Source organism: Stegodyphus dumicola, chromosome 6, assembly GCF_044657685.1.
Source record: "Stegodyphus dumicola isolate Sdum_Otavi_A_Nest chromosome 6, ASM4465768v1".
NCBI lineage: Eukaryota > Metazoa > Arthropoda > Arachnida > Araneae > Eresidae > Stegodyphus > Stegodyphus dumicola.
The window spans coordinates 204,161,592-204,178,257 of NC_140773.1; the positions used below are offsets into that span (position 1 = coordinate 204,161,592).

Sequence of the window (16,666 nt, forward strand, 5' to 3'; positions counted from 1 at the left end):
GGAAAATTAAAGAATTCTCTGAATAACTTGTCACTATCAAAAAATAATGAAGTACCACAACGATATACATCATTTTAAACTGATTATTCTTGAGCTAAGAGATGCTGTGACAAAAGTCATGGCACGTTGTGCATATCAGTAAAATTTGAATTATCCCAGAAAAGAAGCCGGAAGAAGAATGTTAAATTTACTCAGTTTTAATTCAAATAAAAAGAAATCACAACTCTAGAACTATTTTTTGAATTACACAGGGTGAATCTGAATAAGAGGACAAAACTTCTGGAGGTGATAGAAGGCAGCTATACGAGCAATATTCATCATAGAATGTATGGTCGAAACGCAAAGGGCGAGCCGCTAAGGCACTGCAAATAAATGGTATAAAACGGGTAGGTCTTCGCACCCAACGGCATTTTCTACCGTGGATTACGGAGAGAATTGTTGGTTATACGAATTATGAAATTTCCAGGGCAATGGATTGACCGAGGTGGTCCCACAGCTTGGCCACTAAGATCACCGGATCTCTCGCGTTTGGTCTTTTTCCTGTGGGGCCATATGAACAACATAATCTTCGAGTCTCTCATTGAAATCACTCTTGTTGCCGGCGATATCCGGAAAAAGCCTGATGTCTGCGCAAATGCGCTACTCCCTATCCCGCTGGTATGAAGCCTAGCAATTTTTGTGAGCATGTTCTGTTCATAAAATGTTTTGTGAAGTATTTTCACTTATTCTTGTGTTAATTCTTTAAACGCGACAATGGAAAATTATCCTTTAACTTCTCACCACTTGCGTTCCGACCATACATCCTGTGACGAATATTGCTCGTATCTGTCACCCCCTAAAGTTTTGCCCTCATGTTCAGATGCACCCTGTATATTTGTTATATAAACTTTTTTTGCTCCTTAAAGTAACACTTTTTTTTTCACTTCTGTAGTTGTAAGAAATCATAATCGCTTTAAAGTTAGGGGTTTTTATCACAGACAACTGGAATTACCGTACTCTGTGATTTTCTCATTAAGCTCAAATTCCGCTAAAGACAAATATAGGCTTAAGCGCTAAAACGAAACCTTTCTTAAATCGAAATGAGATAAAGAGCTGAAAACTATCATTAGCCCTATTAGTATAAATAAAAAGAATACTTTAATAACCACTGCCAAGGCAAATTTGGTTAGGCCGTTTACCATTTTCGTTTTGAAAAACAACAAAATTTTAAAATTGATGGATATCGCATTTCTATCAATAAGTCAATTAAAATAAAGCTATTTAATAAAAAGCACAAATTTCTTACACTGAAAAATTTTTAACTTTTTCGGGACTTCAGAATAGGTTACAAAATCATAATAAATAGCACATGAACATAAAATTAACATTCGTAATATGATAATTAATAATGCCACAGTTTACATAGAATAAAATAGAAGTGAGACTTTGGGATACTATGCATATTTTATTTAAAATTAATACCTTTTTGCATCAGTACAATGAATGACATGACATGTCAATGATTGAAGTCACTTCCGTGTGTTTTCATTTGTAAATATTGAAGAAACATTATTCTTTCTGTTGACGATATCATTAAAAAATTGCCCAGCTCTATTTTAATTTTGAAGGAGATTCCCTTTTGGAACAGTTTCGAAGGTCTTTCACCTCTCTTTTCCTTCCACCATCCTCTCGAGAGTTCTTACGGTTCAACAGCACTTTAAGTGTCTCCACAAAGACCCTATACAATTGCAAATATCCATGGGATTTTAACTCGGCTCTAAGGACATGACACATGACTGCCCTGTTTCCGTGGTGGTACACGCACTTGTCTTCTTGGCTAAAATTCCATTCATCGATAATCATATCCCGTCGTGTGTGCTCACTGTTGTGCAAAGCGATCCAACTACCTGCTTGACCAAGATGGAAGAAAACCGGTGCATCCTTTCATTAAGTATTTCGGAATGCACAAATAAACATGGCTAGGGCAAATTCACTATGAATCTTACAAATTTTATTTTGACGTTTAAAAACGAATATTCTTGCCTTACGCAGATCCTGATCTCGTTCATTTAAAACCTTAGCGTTTTAATGCAGTAGCATAGCTATAAAAACGAAATTTAAATTTCTGCTACAGTCAATTTCAAGAAATTTTTATTCTTACGATGAATTTTGATAATGCCTTTTTGTTAACTTCTACTCTAATAGTTTTGAATATTTAATAAGATTTGTGGTACAGATTAGAAAACGATCTTTCTGTTAACCAAATATTCCAAATAATTTTGTGAAACTGTATGTATGTTAAAACTAAAATAACCTATAACAGTTCTAAAAAGAGCACAACGGTTTTTTGTTTTTCTTTCTCTTATTTTGACAACGTATATCTTGTTCCAAACAGATTATTGGATATCCAGACCTTCTATGGCTGAGAAGTTTCTCTATGTCTGTACTATGAAAACCATCTAAATATCTACGCACGGAATGATATACGTTTTCTTCAATAACTGCTCCGTTTTGAATACTGATTTTATTAAAGTTTGAAACAGATCTTGATACCTGCTTTCCTATTCATAATGTTGTTAATGGTTCCCAAGTAGCCTAGCAGTGGGATTAAAGAGTACTACAAGACTGCAAATTGTAAATATTCTTAAGGCCTTTCACAAACTACACTTAGATTAAGCTTGTACCTGAAACAATGAAAAACAAAATGTCTTATTTTATAACTCTTAAATTGTACATGGTAAATTTAAATATTATTTCGTAATTCGAGATGTATTTTATATAATAATTGCGCGAAGGAAATGCTGATAATTGTTTTCATTTTTAACGAAAGTAAAAGTACTGTTTGGAGCTCTTTCTGCTAAAAAAATTACGCTCTAATATGAGCCTTGTATAAAGACGAAGTAGAACAAAGTTAACTTTCGTAAAGCGGGGAATACCCGCATAAATATATTTAGATACTTTTCAAACTTAATTAAATTTTTTCTTCTTTAGTCTGTGATTCTGTTGCACGAAAATAGTTATATAATAAATTAGAATATTAACAGAAAGATCTTTCAGATTAATTTAGGTTAAAATAACACACCGAATAACGATTATTGGAGAAGTTAAACAACAAGTAAATCAAACAATATATAAAAAATCTATAAAATCTATAAAATGTCTCGCTAAAAGAACATGAGGCATACATTAGGAAAAAGAAAACTCAGAAATCCTCTCTTTTCCAGCACTGTCGGCCAGAAAATCAAACTTTCCATTTTTCTGCAGTCAAAATTATTCAAGAAACATTTTGCATTGGTGAATTAGATTCTCTAGAGGCGTTTCATATTCGAAAAAATCTTTCTGTTCTGGTTAACGAACCTAATTCTCATCCATCTTTATCCTCAGTCTTTAGGGAAATTATGTTTTAGTTTTCTTGTTTCATCAGTAGATGGCACCAGTAGTTTGACTTCTTTCCAGTCATTCTTGTCCTATCACCATATTCTATCTTGTTTATTTGCACTTAGGCAGCTGAAAAAGTTGGTTCTGTATTTAAATCCTCGGAACTAGTTCTGCAAAATTTACAAATATTACGCTGATTCTTGTTTAATTTCTCCAATAATCTTTCAGATTACAAACGCTTAGCATGACCAGTAGTAACAGTGAGATCATGTAGTAAAAGGGAGATCAAAAGATAATTAATGTCCACTCAACAAGATTAATTCTTTTCTTACAATTACGAATACACAACTTTATGAGGGAGAGCTTACTAAGAAAATATAAGCTGTTAGCACTATAAGAACAAAAGGAAATAATTTATTACTCAATGTGAAAAAAGTTTCCGTGTATTTAGCTTCTTTTAAATGGCTATAACATTTAGCGATTATTTTTTTATTACTATTATTAGTGAAAAGGTAAAATATACAGTTATTTCAGTTTTGTACACACACATTTTTTTATTACTATTATTAGTGAAAAGGTAAAATATTCACAGTTATTTCAGTTTTGCACACACATATTTTTTTATTACTATTATTAGTGAAAAGGTAAAATATTCACAGTTATTTCAGTTTTGCACACACATATTTTTTTATTAATATTATTAGTGAAAAGGTAAAATATTCACAGTTATTTCAGTTTTGCACACACATAGAAATGAACAATAAAAAATGGGCATAATACAGAATGAGACCTTACATTTTCAGGTATAGCATATCTACGAGTAAAGCTTTCAAGACGCTTCAATTCTGGATTAAAAGAATTTGAATTTCGAGCAATTGGAACTGCTCTGCAACAGAATGCTGTCAGAACCTGCAAGAAAGTAATCAGTTTTAATTTAAAATAATACAAATTAAAATTTAAAACTAAATAAAACTTTTTCGTTACTAGCATCACATAAAGCAGTTAATAACTGTGAACGGTTTATTACGACCGTCCCAGTTAGCATTTGTTTTATAAATGCCCACAGCCATTACCCCTGGTGGGAAGGTATGGAATCTGGTATCTCTTACTAGGTTAACCCTAGTCACTTGTATACAACTTTAACAGCTTGACGATATGTTGACGTCACCCTACGGCCGTTTTCGCTACCCTTCATCCTGGAGCCATTTTTCAACAGGATAATGCTAGATCAGATAAGACTGGTATATCTCTGGACTGTCTCCGAGATTTTTATGCTCTTCCTTAGCCAGCAAGGTTACCAGACCTTTCGCCAGGGCCGTGATACTCAAGCACCCCAAAATGTCGATGATCTAGAGACAAAATTGAGAAACTCCTGGCAGAGTGTATCGCAGGATGAAACTAGGAATCTTTATCACTTCCTACCCCCATGATTACAAACACGTATTGCAGCCAGGATGGTCACTAGCAACTGATATGAACATTCAATCTGCAACTGCTAGCCACTGATTTGTCCTATGTCCTTGAATTTTGAATCATGTCATTACCTGAGTGTGAGCTTTACGCATTCATTACAATAAAAACAGTCACTTTCTTCATGATGCTTGGTATTTTTTCCTTTTGCCAAAGAGTGTACATGAGCTATTATTTTCCTCTCATCCTTTCTTTGAGCATGCACCGCGAAGGTTTTTTGATGCCCATATGCAAATCTTTGTTTGTGTGCTTGTGGCTTATCCCACCCGATTGAAAAAAATATCATATCAGGTGTCTGGCAAACCCACAAAATTCATCGTGGCAAGGGGTCAAGATAGCTAATGTCATTGGTAAGAGCCTTGAACACCATATAGGTGACAATACGACTTAGTTTAGTTCCGCGCCTAATTTTGATGGATAGCACCACGGGCGAAGGATCAGCCACTCTTCTTCGCCTACTATCAACCTCTCGAGAGGACTTTCTGCTCACCACATATTACAGTGTCCCCATGCCGCACAGAAACTCTACATTTACAAATATTTATGCTTTCTCCGGGATTCGAACCCGGGCGCTTCGGTATGGCAGTCAGCTTCGTTAACCACTATCTCGAATGGGCGACATGCAAATTTTTTGCATAGTTAAGTCGATATCGTTAGACATAAACTAAATGGAACGACTTGAAACAGTTACTTGAAGCAAACACTGGAATTAGAGTTGGAAGGACAGTACACAAGAATGGCAATAGCGCGAAGTCCTTCCCAGGTTTTCCAGCCTAGCAATCTAGGCAAATCAAAGGTATATAAACAAATACCATTTTTTTAAATTTAGTTTAATTTGCAGATTTTTATGAACTAAGATTAAGAATCCCTTGCGTATTAACCAGGAAGTGGTCGTGTTTCGTTTATTTAGTTCAGGAAAAGCGCGAAAGGGTTAACTACTTAAGAGAAGGATACGTTCATGGATAAATTTCTAAGGAGAATTGGCTCTTATCCACGTTACACATGTGGTAAACCACAAAAACGCCATCGCAGCCAGCTCGTCTTGAAATCGAACTCACTATTTACTCAGAACTACCAGCACTCAGAGACTTGACCGCTCGGCCACTGGTCGGCCAATCAGAAAGTAGAAAATCCATAACATTAGGTTGTTGAATAATATCAATTAACATGCATATTAATTTTCATTTCATTGACTACAGATAATGCGTTTGTAAATAAATTCATTTAATTTTGATTCAAGTCTAACTGTTCATTTTACACAGCATTTAGATGCAGTTATCTAAGCAACAAACTGAGATGAATCGAGCATATTCATATAATTTTAAACTGAGAATTTAAACCTTTAACTCTGCAGTATTGTGTTCATAATAAAACAAAAAGCTCTTTCAGATATCTTAATAAAATGTTGCTGCTTATGAAAAAAAAATATTTACTCATCTTTTCTTTGAATGTGCGAAAACAAAAATTTCACTTAAAGCAGCCAATAATCTGAATTATTTGAAAAATTAAAATGCACGTCTTAATTGTATTAAAAACTGAGTAATATAGTATAAAATTATTATTCGCTTATTGGTGCTAGTAAAGCAGTTGAGTTTCCACGTCATGTTCTGTTACGCTTATATTACATTACAATATATATTGATTATCTTCGTTGTCTAATGAACTGTCGATTTGAAAGTTGTTGCCACTCTTCGAATAAAAGAAATTTTAATTTTCCTTTAGCAAATTGCTTATTTTAAGACTGTTATCTTTTAGGAGCAAACGACTTTAATGGCGTTTTTAGGTTGCAATAGGAATAAATTTTGTGTATTTTTGTTTACCAAATGTTAGTTCGCTGTCGATTTTAACATACGGTTGGGGGGGGGGAAAAAAAAAAAGACATGTTTTACTTTTTTGTTTTTAAAAAGGCAAGAAAGCAGCTGAGGTTCAAGAAGAGATATGGAAAGTTTATGGTATTGAGTGCTGAACAGAACGCATGTGTCAGAATTGGTTTAAAAACTTTTTTCTGGATATTTTTCACTTAAAAACGATCAACGCTCTGCCCGACGTCTATTTCCACCCCAATTTTCAGGGAGAACATCCCAGGGGGGCCGAGAGTCTGCCACTCCTCTTCCCAGGTATCAATCCATACGAGAGGACATTCGGCTCGCTATAAGTTTAGAGTGCTCCCTGTCGCAAAGACACTATACATTTACAAACATATATGCCTTCTCCGAGATTCGAGTCTGCGCCCTTCTATACCTCAGTAGGCTCCTCCAACACTATGCCACCAGGGCGACGTTAAATATCTGAATTCACAACAATTGAAATCGCATACGATATCTTGGACTAGTTTAAGAGCTCGATTTTTAGGTTTATCGTGAATTGAAAGAAATTCACTTAACACAAGGAATCAATATTTGTGGAACGTATTTAAAACATAATTGCAATCGAACTTTTTTTTTAAACGAATTATCGCTGGTGAGGAAAAATGGATCGTCTACAGTAACATTAATCGAAAAAGATCATTGTCTAAACATGATAAATCAGCGCAAATCATTTCGAAAGCTAAATTACATCAGAAAAAGATCATGATGACCATTTGGTGAGATTACAAAGGTGCTGTATATTCTGAGCTTCTTCAGAGCAACCAAAAGATCAACTCGGATAATTACTGCCAATAACTAGAGAAATCGGAGGAAACAGTCAAAGAGAAAAAAACCAGAATTCGCAAATAGCAAAGGAATAATGTTCCAACATGACCATGCGGCGCCTCACACATCTTTGGCAACATGTATGGAATTACTGGAGCTTTGTAAGAAAATGACGTCACATCCCCCATATATTCCCGACCTTACACCACCAGATTGTCATTAATTTCGAAGTTTACAAAACTTCTTAAAAGGTAAAAATTTCAGTAGTATCAGTGACTTCTCAATGGCACTTAGTTGAGTTTTTTGTTGATAAAGACCATAATTTCTACGAACGCGGGAAACCATGATGTTATTACGAAAAGGCCAAAAGCTCATAGAATAAAAAAATGGAAGATATTTAATTCTAAAGTTCATTTTCGTTTAGAAAAAATATAATTTTATTTCGCACTGTAAAAACGAAGCTACTTTCTCACCAACCCGATATTATGTCACATTTAGACATAATGGTGCTCTATGTAAGATAACAAATTTTCCTTTTTATGTTTTTTAACCTCTTTCACTTCAGTAAAACTTCGATCTGATAACAGGAAGAATAATACAATTGTTTGCGGTATTTTACTTCTTTTCTTATCATACAATAAAATCAACAAATACTTCTAAAGTGAATAATGCGTTTCATGCTATGATGCCCATATTTTAAAGTTTCGATACCATTGCACTATCAACCATTCAGGCAAATGTGGATATGAATCTTTTAAACCTCATTAAAAACTAATTTTTAAAATCAACAGAATAAGATAGCTACTATTCTTCAGATTTCTGACAGAATAAGAAAAGTATTACTTTTCAATTGAAACAATTTTAATGCTATTTTCATAATAATTTTCGGAAAAAGATTCATTAGGATACTTAAGGCTTTTCGGAAAATTCACACTGCTTAACATTGACTTTCCAGTAAAATGCCTGACTGAGTGATATTAGTTGTCAAATCTTATGTAGCACTGAATTAAATTGATTACCACGTAGGCTATCATGGAATTAGAATTATTTCCTTACGAATTTTAAAATTCTTGGGATTTTTATTGTTCAATACATTTTACTTCAGTTTAAGAGGAAAAAATTAATTTATTAATATTATTTAAATTAGAATATTACTTAAATTAATTTAATATTACTTAAATTAGGAAAAAAGAATTAAAAAATCTGAAAGCCTTCAGATTTTATATTACGCCCAAAGGGACGCCTTTTTTCTAACGTTTTGTGTGTTACCTTTATTTATTAAATATCATGTTCTCCGCACTTAAACCATAAAATCCAATCCGACATCAATATCACAAAATATTTTAAAAGAGCATATTTTTAGAATTTCCGATACATAGTCTCGTGCGTCGGAGATAAAAATGTCTTTTTTCCCCTTTGCAGTGTTGCCATTGATCGCTTTGAATTCGTTGAGTATGTTAATCGAAAATTCGTTAAAGATTTACAAAATAAGAAACAGATAATAAAACAGATACCAAATTTGGGCTTCCAAATGCCCATATTCAAGTGCAGGACTACGTTATTCAAAATTTAACGTCTCTAGAGTTGTTTTTTCACAATGCGAGAAACATACATTCATTCATGCAGATTCTTCATTATTAAATTTCTTTAAATATAATAGAGGACGATAATATTTCGTGGCAACAATTTGAAAAGTGAAACTTCGTTTAAAGTGAATGACGCAAAATGCCAAAAGGAAATTAAAACATACATTCATTCAAATTAATGTTAAATTAAAACATACATTCATTCATGCAGATTTATAATTATTTATTATATATTTAAAATCTGCATTATTCATGCAGATTTTAAATTCATAATTCAAATTAAAACATACATTCATTCATGCAGAGTCTTCATTATTAAATTTCTTTAAATATAATAGAGGACGATAATATTTCGTGGCAACAATTTGAAAAGTGAAACTTCGTTTAAAGTGAATGACGCAAAATGCCAAAAGGAAATTAATAGCCCTTCTGAGCAAATTGCCTCTTTGGACTAAAAAGAAAATATAAAAAGCCGGGAACTTAAATTAACGTATGTAATTTACGTAACAGTTCTAAAACCTTAAAAAGATTCTGTTAAAAACGTATATAATATTCAAATAATACCCGAATACGGAAACGCTTATTAATCAGGTAACAGTAAACTGCACGACAAACTGTTAACATAATTAGGTTTTTGACTTTTTTAAGCACGCCGAAAATTTCTTTTGCAACGTAATATGAGCTATTAAAAAAAAAAAAAAAAAAAAAAAAAAAAAAAAAAGGACGAGGCGAAACACTTTTGAAACGTTCTTGGCTATTCTTTTCAATAGGTGTTGAGCAGAGGTGGTAGATGTACACAAGCAGAAAATTTAATTTTCTCCCATTCACGTGATACAGACTCACGAAAACGTCGATGAAGTACAGAAGGAGTGTTAGGGTGGAAAGCCACAGTCACGTTTCAGAAAATAAGTATACTCGTAGAGGTAAGCGTTGCCATTTTCGAAATATTATGTTTCGGGTTTCAAACAGCGACCCGATCCATTGTTTTCAAAAATGAATAAAAAAGATGGTTTTCTTCCTGTAAAATGATACATCGGAGAAATGGAATGGGATTACTCGAATATCTTCTAACAAAACATGTTGAACGATGTCTTTTAAAAACGAGTTATAAAGCGGTAAAGCTAGAATTGTGAATCTGTGCATCGTTTCCGTGAATTATTTCACGCGTTTAAATATAAAGCGAATTTCACGTACTTATTAACACTAAAGTTAAAGGCATGGTATTTATATAATTTTTTTCGAGCGATTCCTTTGTCTCGTATTTTACGCATACTTCTGTACCATACATTTTTTCTTTTGAATACCGTTTTCGCATACTTTTCTTTCAAACTTATGTCCTCTTGTTTTGTAAATTTAAGTGTTTTTTGCTTATCTTACTACGTATATACATAATACATACCTGTTATAACCAAGGCAACGATGAATTTGAGATTTAGTGTAGTTTTTGTTTTTTATTATGGCATAGCACTCGAGGGTTATCCGCTTAAGGGGAGCGATACCTTCGTGGAGGATTTTTATAAAGGAAACTGGTTCGTATATAGGTTACAAATGGGGAAAATCACTAAAAAGCCAATTAGCCAACCCGTTCACCAGGATTTGCACCTCGGACCGAACTACCAGTGTTCAAGGCCTTTACCGCTCGGCCGTTGTTGTGCCCATCGAAATTCAGAGTGCTTGTAATTTTATAGACGGACTAGATGACACCTCACAAAACAAAGCAATTCTGTACAATCATAAGAGTTGTTGCCATCCACTAGCTACATGTGTTATTCATATCAGCATATTGTGGAAGCCCAATAATCATTAACGTCCATTCGGCTTGGCCAATAGCCAGTTTCCATTTAATATGACGTAATAATTTTAATCTATCACTCAAGATACAAGTTTAGCTGTTTAACAGATTGAGTATTTTAAAAGAAATAATCACTATGCTTTCGTTGTGATAATTATTTTACAAAAGCAAAATACATCTGTATGGTAATAAAAGCCCGGAATTTGATCTTTGAAATAAAAGAAAGATAATTGTAGATTAACAGCTTAGAAAATTTCTTTGTTAGTGTATATAACACAGCTAATATGAAGATAATTTGAAATTAAGATGTTAGAGCAGTGGTTCTAAACTTTTTTCTGCCCCATGCACACCTTTTAACATTTCACTGATCGACGATCATTCTTCTCCTTCCTTCTTTTCAAGATAAAAAAATACATACACATTTGTTTGAATTTAGATTATTTTTTAAATGTGTTTTATAGATTAAGCAAGAAAAGGATAGAAAATTTTGATAATTACAAGAAACCTTGAATAAAAATAGATTTTTTTATATACAAAAACTAAAACTAAATAATTAGCAGTCAAACAAAATGTTAACTACATTCCCCTTCTTGAAACTATGAAATTCCTCCCTGATTGAAAACTCATGTACTAGATACTTTTCTTTTATATGTAAAGAGTATTTAATATGTTAATTTCGCACCAAGTTGATCAGGTGTGTCCAATACACGGCACCGGATAGTTATTAAAGTGGCCCGAAAAGCCTAAACCGCTGTATAATGTTTATACTGTGACATTTCTTGGTTCTGTTCAAGATTTTGTGACTATATTATGAAATCTTAAATTCCGGTATAAAAAGTTTAGCGATCTTTTGCACCGCGGAGACAGTAACGATAATTTGGGTACTTTTCTTGTACACTACTGGCCATTAAAATTGCCACACCAGGAAGGAATGATCTGATGAACGTCAAAAATCACTCCAAAGGAAGAAGAGTTTGGGATATCCAAATGATTAGCATTTCAGCGCATTTAGACGACACAGGAGGGAGAAACGACATCTGAAGCACTCCATAAAAGAAAAGTTATGTAGCGGATTTATCATTCGGAAAGTACTTTGCAAGGTCGTAGTTTGCTCAGAATACCGTGTTATGCCTCGGACAAGAAGAGGAAATGCTTACCAGTAAGTTTCGGAATTCGATCGAAGCAGGATCGTTGCCTTTCGAATGTAGATTATAGTCCCGTGATATCGCCCATCGCAATGGTCGTCATCCAACCATTGTCACGCGAATATGGAATCAAAGGATTGCTGAGGGCAGAGTCGTAGCTAGGGTTTTCAGCGCCCAGGGACAACTGAAGATTTTGCGCCCTCTACTGCTTGCCAAGGATGGAAAACGTTTAATTCTAAAATGTCGTAACATCAGTTTGGCGCCACTTGATTCTGCGCCCGGGGACAGATGCCTTCCCTTGCCCCCCTCTAGCTACGCCCCTGGCTGAGGGTTATACTGAAGGGCATTCAGGATCCCAACGCCTTCTCATGAGTAACGCCCGAGACGACAGACATGTTGTGAAGTCAGCCCTGCAAAACCGTACGACCACATCACGGACCATTACTTAGGAAAGGCGCGTGCTTGCAGCACGCTCAATATCAGCTCGTAAAGTGCGTCGACGTTGACGTTTGCAAGAGCGGGGACTATCAGCATGGTGACCATTACTTCGGCCATCCTTAACAATGCAGCATAGACAGAGACGGCGGCTATGGTGTGGAAATGACAAAGCTGGATACAGAAGAGGCACAATGTCGCCTCTTCAGACGAGTATCGTTTCTACGTGCAGTATTCTGATGGCCGTATAACGTGTCTGGAGTGTCCGAGGAGACCGCATGTCACCTGCTTGCATTCGACATCGGCATAGCGGTTCTGCACCTGGTGTGATGGTTTGGGAAGCCATTGGGTACGCAACACGCACATCTCTAGTTCGGATCGACGGTAAAATTTGAACACAGATGGGTACATCTCTGACATCTTACGTCCAGTGGTTCTGAACTTCGAGGCCGCCAAAAGCCAAGTTCCAGTAAGATAATGCAAGACCACATGTTGCACGTCATGTTCTGAACTTACTGGATACAAAGGGTATTCGATTGCTGCCCTGGCCTGAACGGTCTCCAGATCTGTCACCAATTGAAAACATCTGGTCATGTGTTGCTGAAAGAGTGGCTCACTACCCCTCTCCAGCTAATACGGTTGATGAAGTGTGGCACAGACTTGAAGCAGCATTGGAATGAATTGCTGACTTCTGTCATTCAAGCTCAATTTGACTCCATGCAGAATGGGGTAAGGGCCGTTTCAGCTGCCAGGGATGGCAGCTGTTGCTACTAATTTTGCACCCCTGTAAATATTCAAAATGCTTACAAATTTACGTGCGTGTTACGTACGTGCTTACAAATTTACGTGCGTACGGCGTGATGCTTTTGTCATCACGCCGTACTGTTTACGTGCAATAAATACCTTTTTTGTATTGCTTTCCTTCATGGTGTTGCAATTTAATGGCCACCAGTGTAGTAGCATTCAGTGGAAAAAACGTCAAAACTTTATGCTGAAAGGTTCCATATATCATACGCGTAGTAATATATTTTTATCCTATTTTGTACACATTTTAGACATGCAGTCCTTAAACCGAAGAGCTTAACCGAAAAACAAAAAACCGAAATTCTTAACCGCAAAGAAAGATGCTAAAAATAGGCGAATTTTTCGAATATTGGTACATATTTCGGCAAATCAATGTACAGTATCAGCGTACATTTTTGAATATACACTGGTATTAAATCTTATAAGACACCGAATTAGAATTTAACATAAATTTCCTAATAATTTGAAAATTTTCCAAGTTAACAGCATGTATGCTAAGGATGAGAATAAGAAAATCAGATGAATTCAAAAATTAAGAAGAAATCGAAATTCTGAACTAAATATCTAACTCTATTACTCACAATATTATACCAAATATTAATATATTTCTTATTTTTTAATAATGCTTTGAAATTTCGTTCGTCTTGCCTGATGCGGTGATTAATAGGCAACGTCATTTCAATCATCTTATCAAAATAATTCAGACATAGAATTATCTTTAACGTCAGAAAAATTGATTTTATTAAAAATATTCTTCATTTTAATCAATGAAATTACTATTTCTATAATCTATTCATACTTCGTTTTCAAACTTAACATGAAGTTCTTATTTATCAGAATATGCATTAAAACTGCAAAGGAATTTTAGGTCGTTTTAAAAAAGCTGTCTCGATAAAGTAAAACAAAATTGTGTTTCAGCAAAATATAATTATTTGCTGGCAGGTAATTTAGAAGAAAATACGTAAAACTTGTACACCTTTAATATGTGAAGAAGTTAGAATATATCAATGAAAATTTTTGTTTCAAAACCTAATTTCATTTTTCTTTCTCAAAAACAAAATACAAGTTTGTATCTTTTTCTTTATTTAAAAAGATAAACCTCATTTCTGTGGTTTTAAGTTGTCAATCCACCCATTTTAACCTGATTTAGATTTGCTGCGTGTGCTTGAAAAATCAAATATTTTATTTTAGTGAACAAGCACTTCTTTCCGAATTGTTTAGTCACATTCTTCACACGAGCAGACATTTTTTAGGAAATTCTCTATTACACTATATAAGCCATATTAAGACACAATAGTTTTCATTTGCTTCGCGATATTTAAATGCTTCATTTGTTGATTTATAATCAATAAACTGCTACCTTTTAACCTCTAGTGTTTTCGCAACTTTATCTTCAATCATTTTTTTTCGTTATGGGTACCTTTTCTTTTGTCTCTACGATTCGTATTTAATCTTGAACTAACGTGAGATTTCATCTCAGGATAATTATATTATATATATATATATATATATATATAAACTTACCTTTATTTATTAAATATCACGTTCTTTGCACTTAAACCATAAAATTCAATTCAACAGCAATATCGCGAAATATTTAAAAGAGCATAGCTTTAGAATTTCCGTTACACAGTCTCGCTCGCTGGAGAGAAAACTTTTTTTTTCCGTAAAATGTTGCCATTGTTCGCTTTAAAATGGTTGAGTTTCTTAATTAAAAACTCAAAAATGCTTTACAAAATATGAAATAGATAATAAAAAATTCCAAATTTGGGCTTCCAGATGCCCCTATTCGGGTGGAGACGTACGTTATTGAAAATTGGATGGCTCTAGATACCGTTGTTTTATCACAATTCGAGAGACATACATACATTTATGCACATTCTTCATTAATTAATTTCTTTAAATATAATACATTACTCTAATATTTGGTGGCAACAATTTAGAAAGTGATTCACCGTTTATAGTGAATCAACACAAAATGACAAAACTAAATTAATAGCCCTTTGAGCTAATAATAATGATAATAGGATATTTAATAATAAAATTATACGTCGGCCATTTTTCTAAAATATTTTCCGAGTACGTCTTAGATTTTTATTTCTCTCTATAAAATTATACTCGCGTCCCGTTTTCATAATTTACAGCATTAACACCTTCGCTGCCAGCCACGAGTTATCTCGTAAGTCAAGTTCGTGTTTAGGCTCCAGCAACGAGTTAATTCGTTGAACGTTTTCGTTTTACCTGAGCCACATACCACCAAACTCGTAGTATTTTCATGTTCTTTGAAAAAAAAAAAACAAAAAAAAAAACAAATTGGCGCAATTCGAGAGATTTAATTTAAGTAAATAACATTAAAACTGTAAAAACAACCAAACAATTTATAGTAATTTTTATTATAATAACTGTTGTAAAAATAATCAGTCTTTGTTATAAGCAACCGCCATCTACGAATATACTCGTAGTTGGCGCTGTCATAAAAGCATTTTATCGCAAAAACCAATTACGATATAACTCGTATAGCTAATAAGGCAATTAAAATTATCTAAATTAAATATCTTTCCCATAAATACATGCTTTGCATTTTTTATTTTACAATTAATTAATTAAAATTTGTTGGCGTGATGGAACCGTTTCAGAAAATGTCCCTCGGCAGTGAACCTGCTAAAGGTGGATGTATCTCATTTAGGACATTTATCTTAATTTGCTATCTGATATTTCACAATTTAATATAAATTAATATATTCTGTAATAATCTTGCTTTTCAGTTTGTTTTAATTAGGTTATTACGAAGCAAGAGACATGAATAATTAGCAATGCCCTCGCCAGGACTCGAACCACGGATCTGTCGAATACACGCCGAGCGTGCTGACCACTACACTACGAAGGCATGTTAAGAAGGCGGGAGAAATACTTTATATACTCCCCCCTTTTGAAGGACGACTGGGGATTAAGGGATACAATGGCCAAATTCTACTGGTGGAGAAGAATCATCTACCACTTTTAATTCGGGTGCAACCATACAGACATTTTAGAATTTTTCGAAACAAGGAAATCGAAGAAATGAGCAATGCTCTCGCCGGGATTCGAACCTCGAACCTCTCGAATACGCGTCGAGCGTGCTGACCACTACATCACGAAGGCATGCTAAGAAGGCGGGAGAAATACCTATAAATTTACCAACGGCCGAGTGATTAAAATAGTGATAATTAACGTTAGAGGCTCAGCGGCAGATTTTATCATCAAAGGTAAATTTCAAAATTATTTTCCCAAATATTTTCTATTGCTTCCACTTTCAAGTTTTATTTATTATAATTTAATTTGACACCGACACCATTTTTATCTCAGAAAAGGTATCTTTCCCCTATCTTAGGGTATGGTAAGAATTGTAAGAAATGGAGGCTCCCTTTTTGACGACAAAAAAAAAAAAAAAAAAAAAAAAAAAAA

General features: G+C 34.1%; 1 protein-coding gene across 1 annotated transcript in view; it reads right to left on the minus strand.

Annotated features, from left to right (window-relative positions):
- LOC118191919 (uncharacterized) overlaps positions 1 to 16,666 on the minus strand; it is a 168,603-nt gene that overhangs the window by 6,039 nt on the left and 145,898 nt on the right. Inside the window, exon 2 of the mRNA XM_035362782.2 lies at positions 4,153 to 4,266. Coding sequence (XP_035218673.2) covers positions 4,153 to 4,266 — 114 coding nt within the window. The remainder of the gene's footprint in view (positions 1 to 4,152; positions 4,267 to 16,666) is intronic.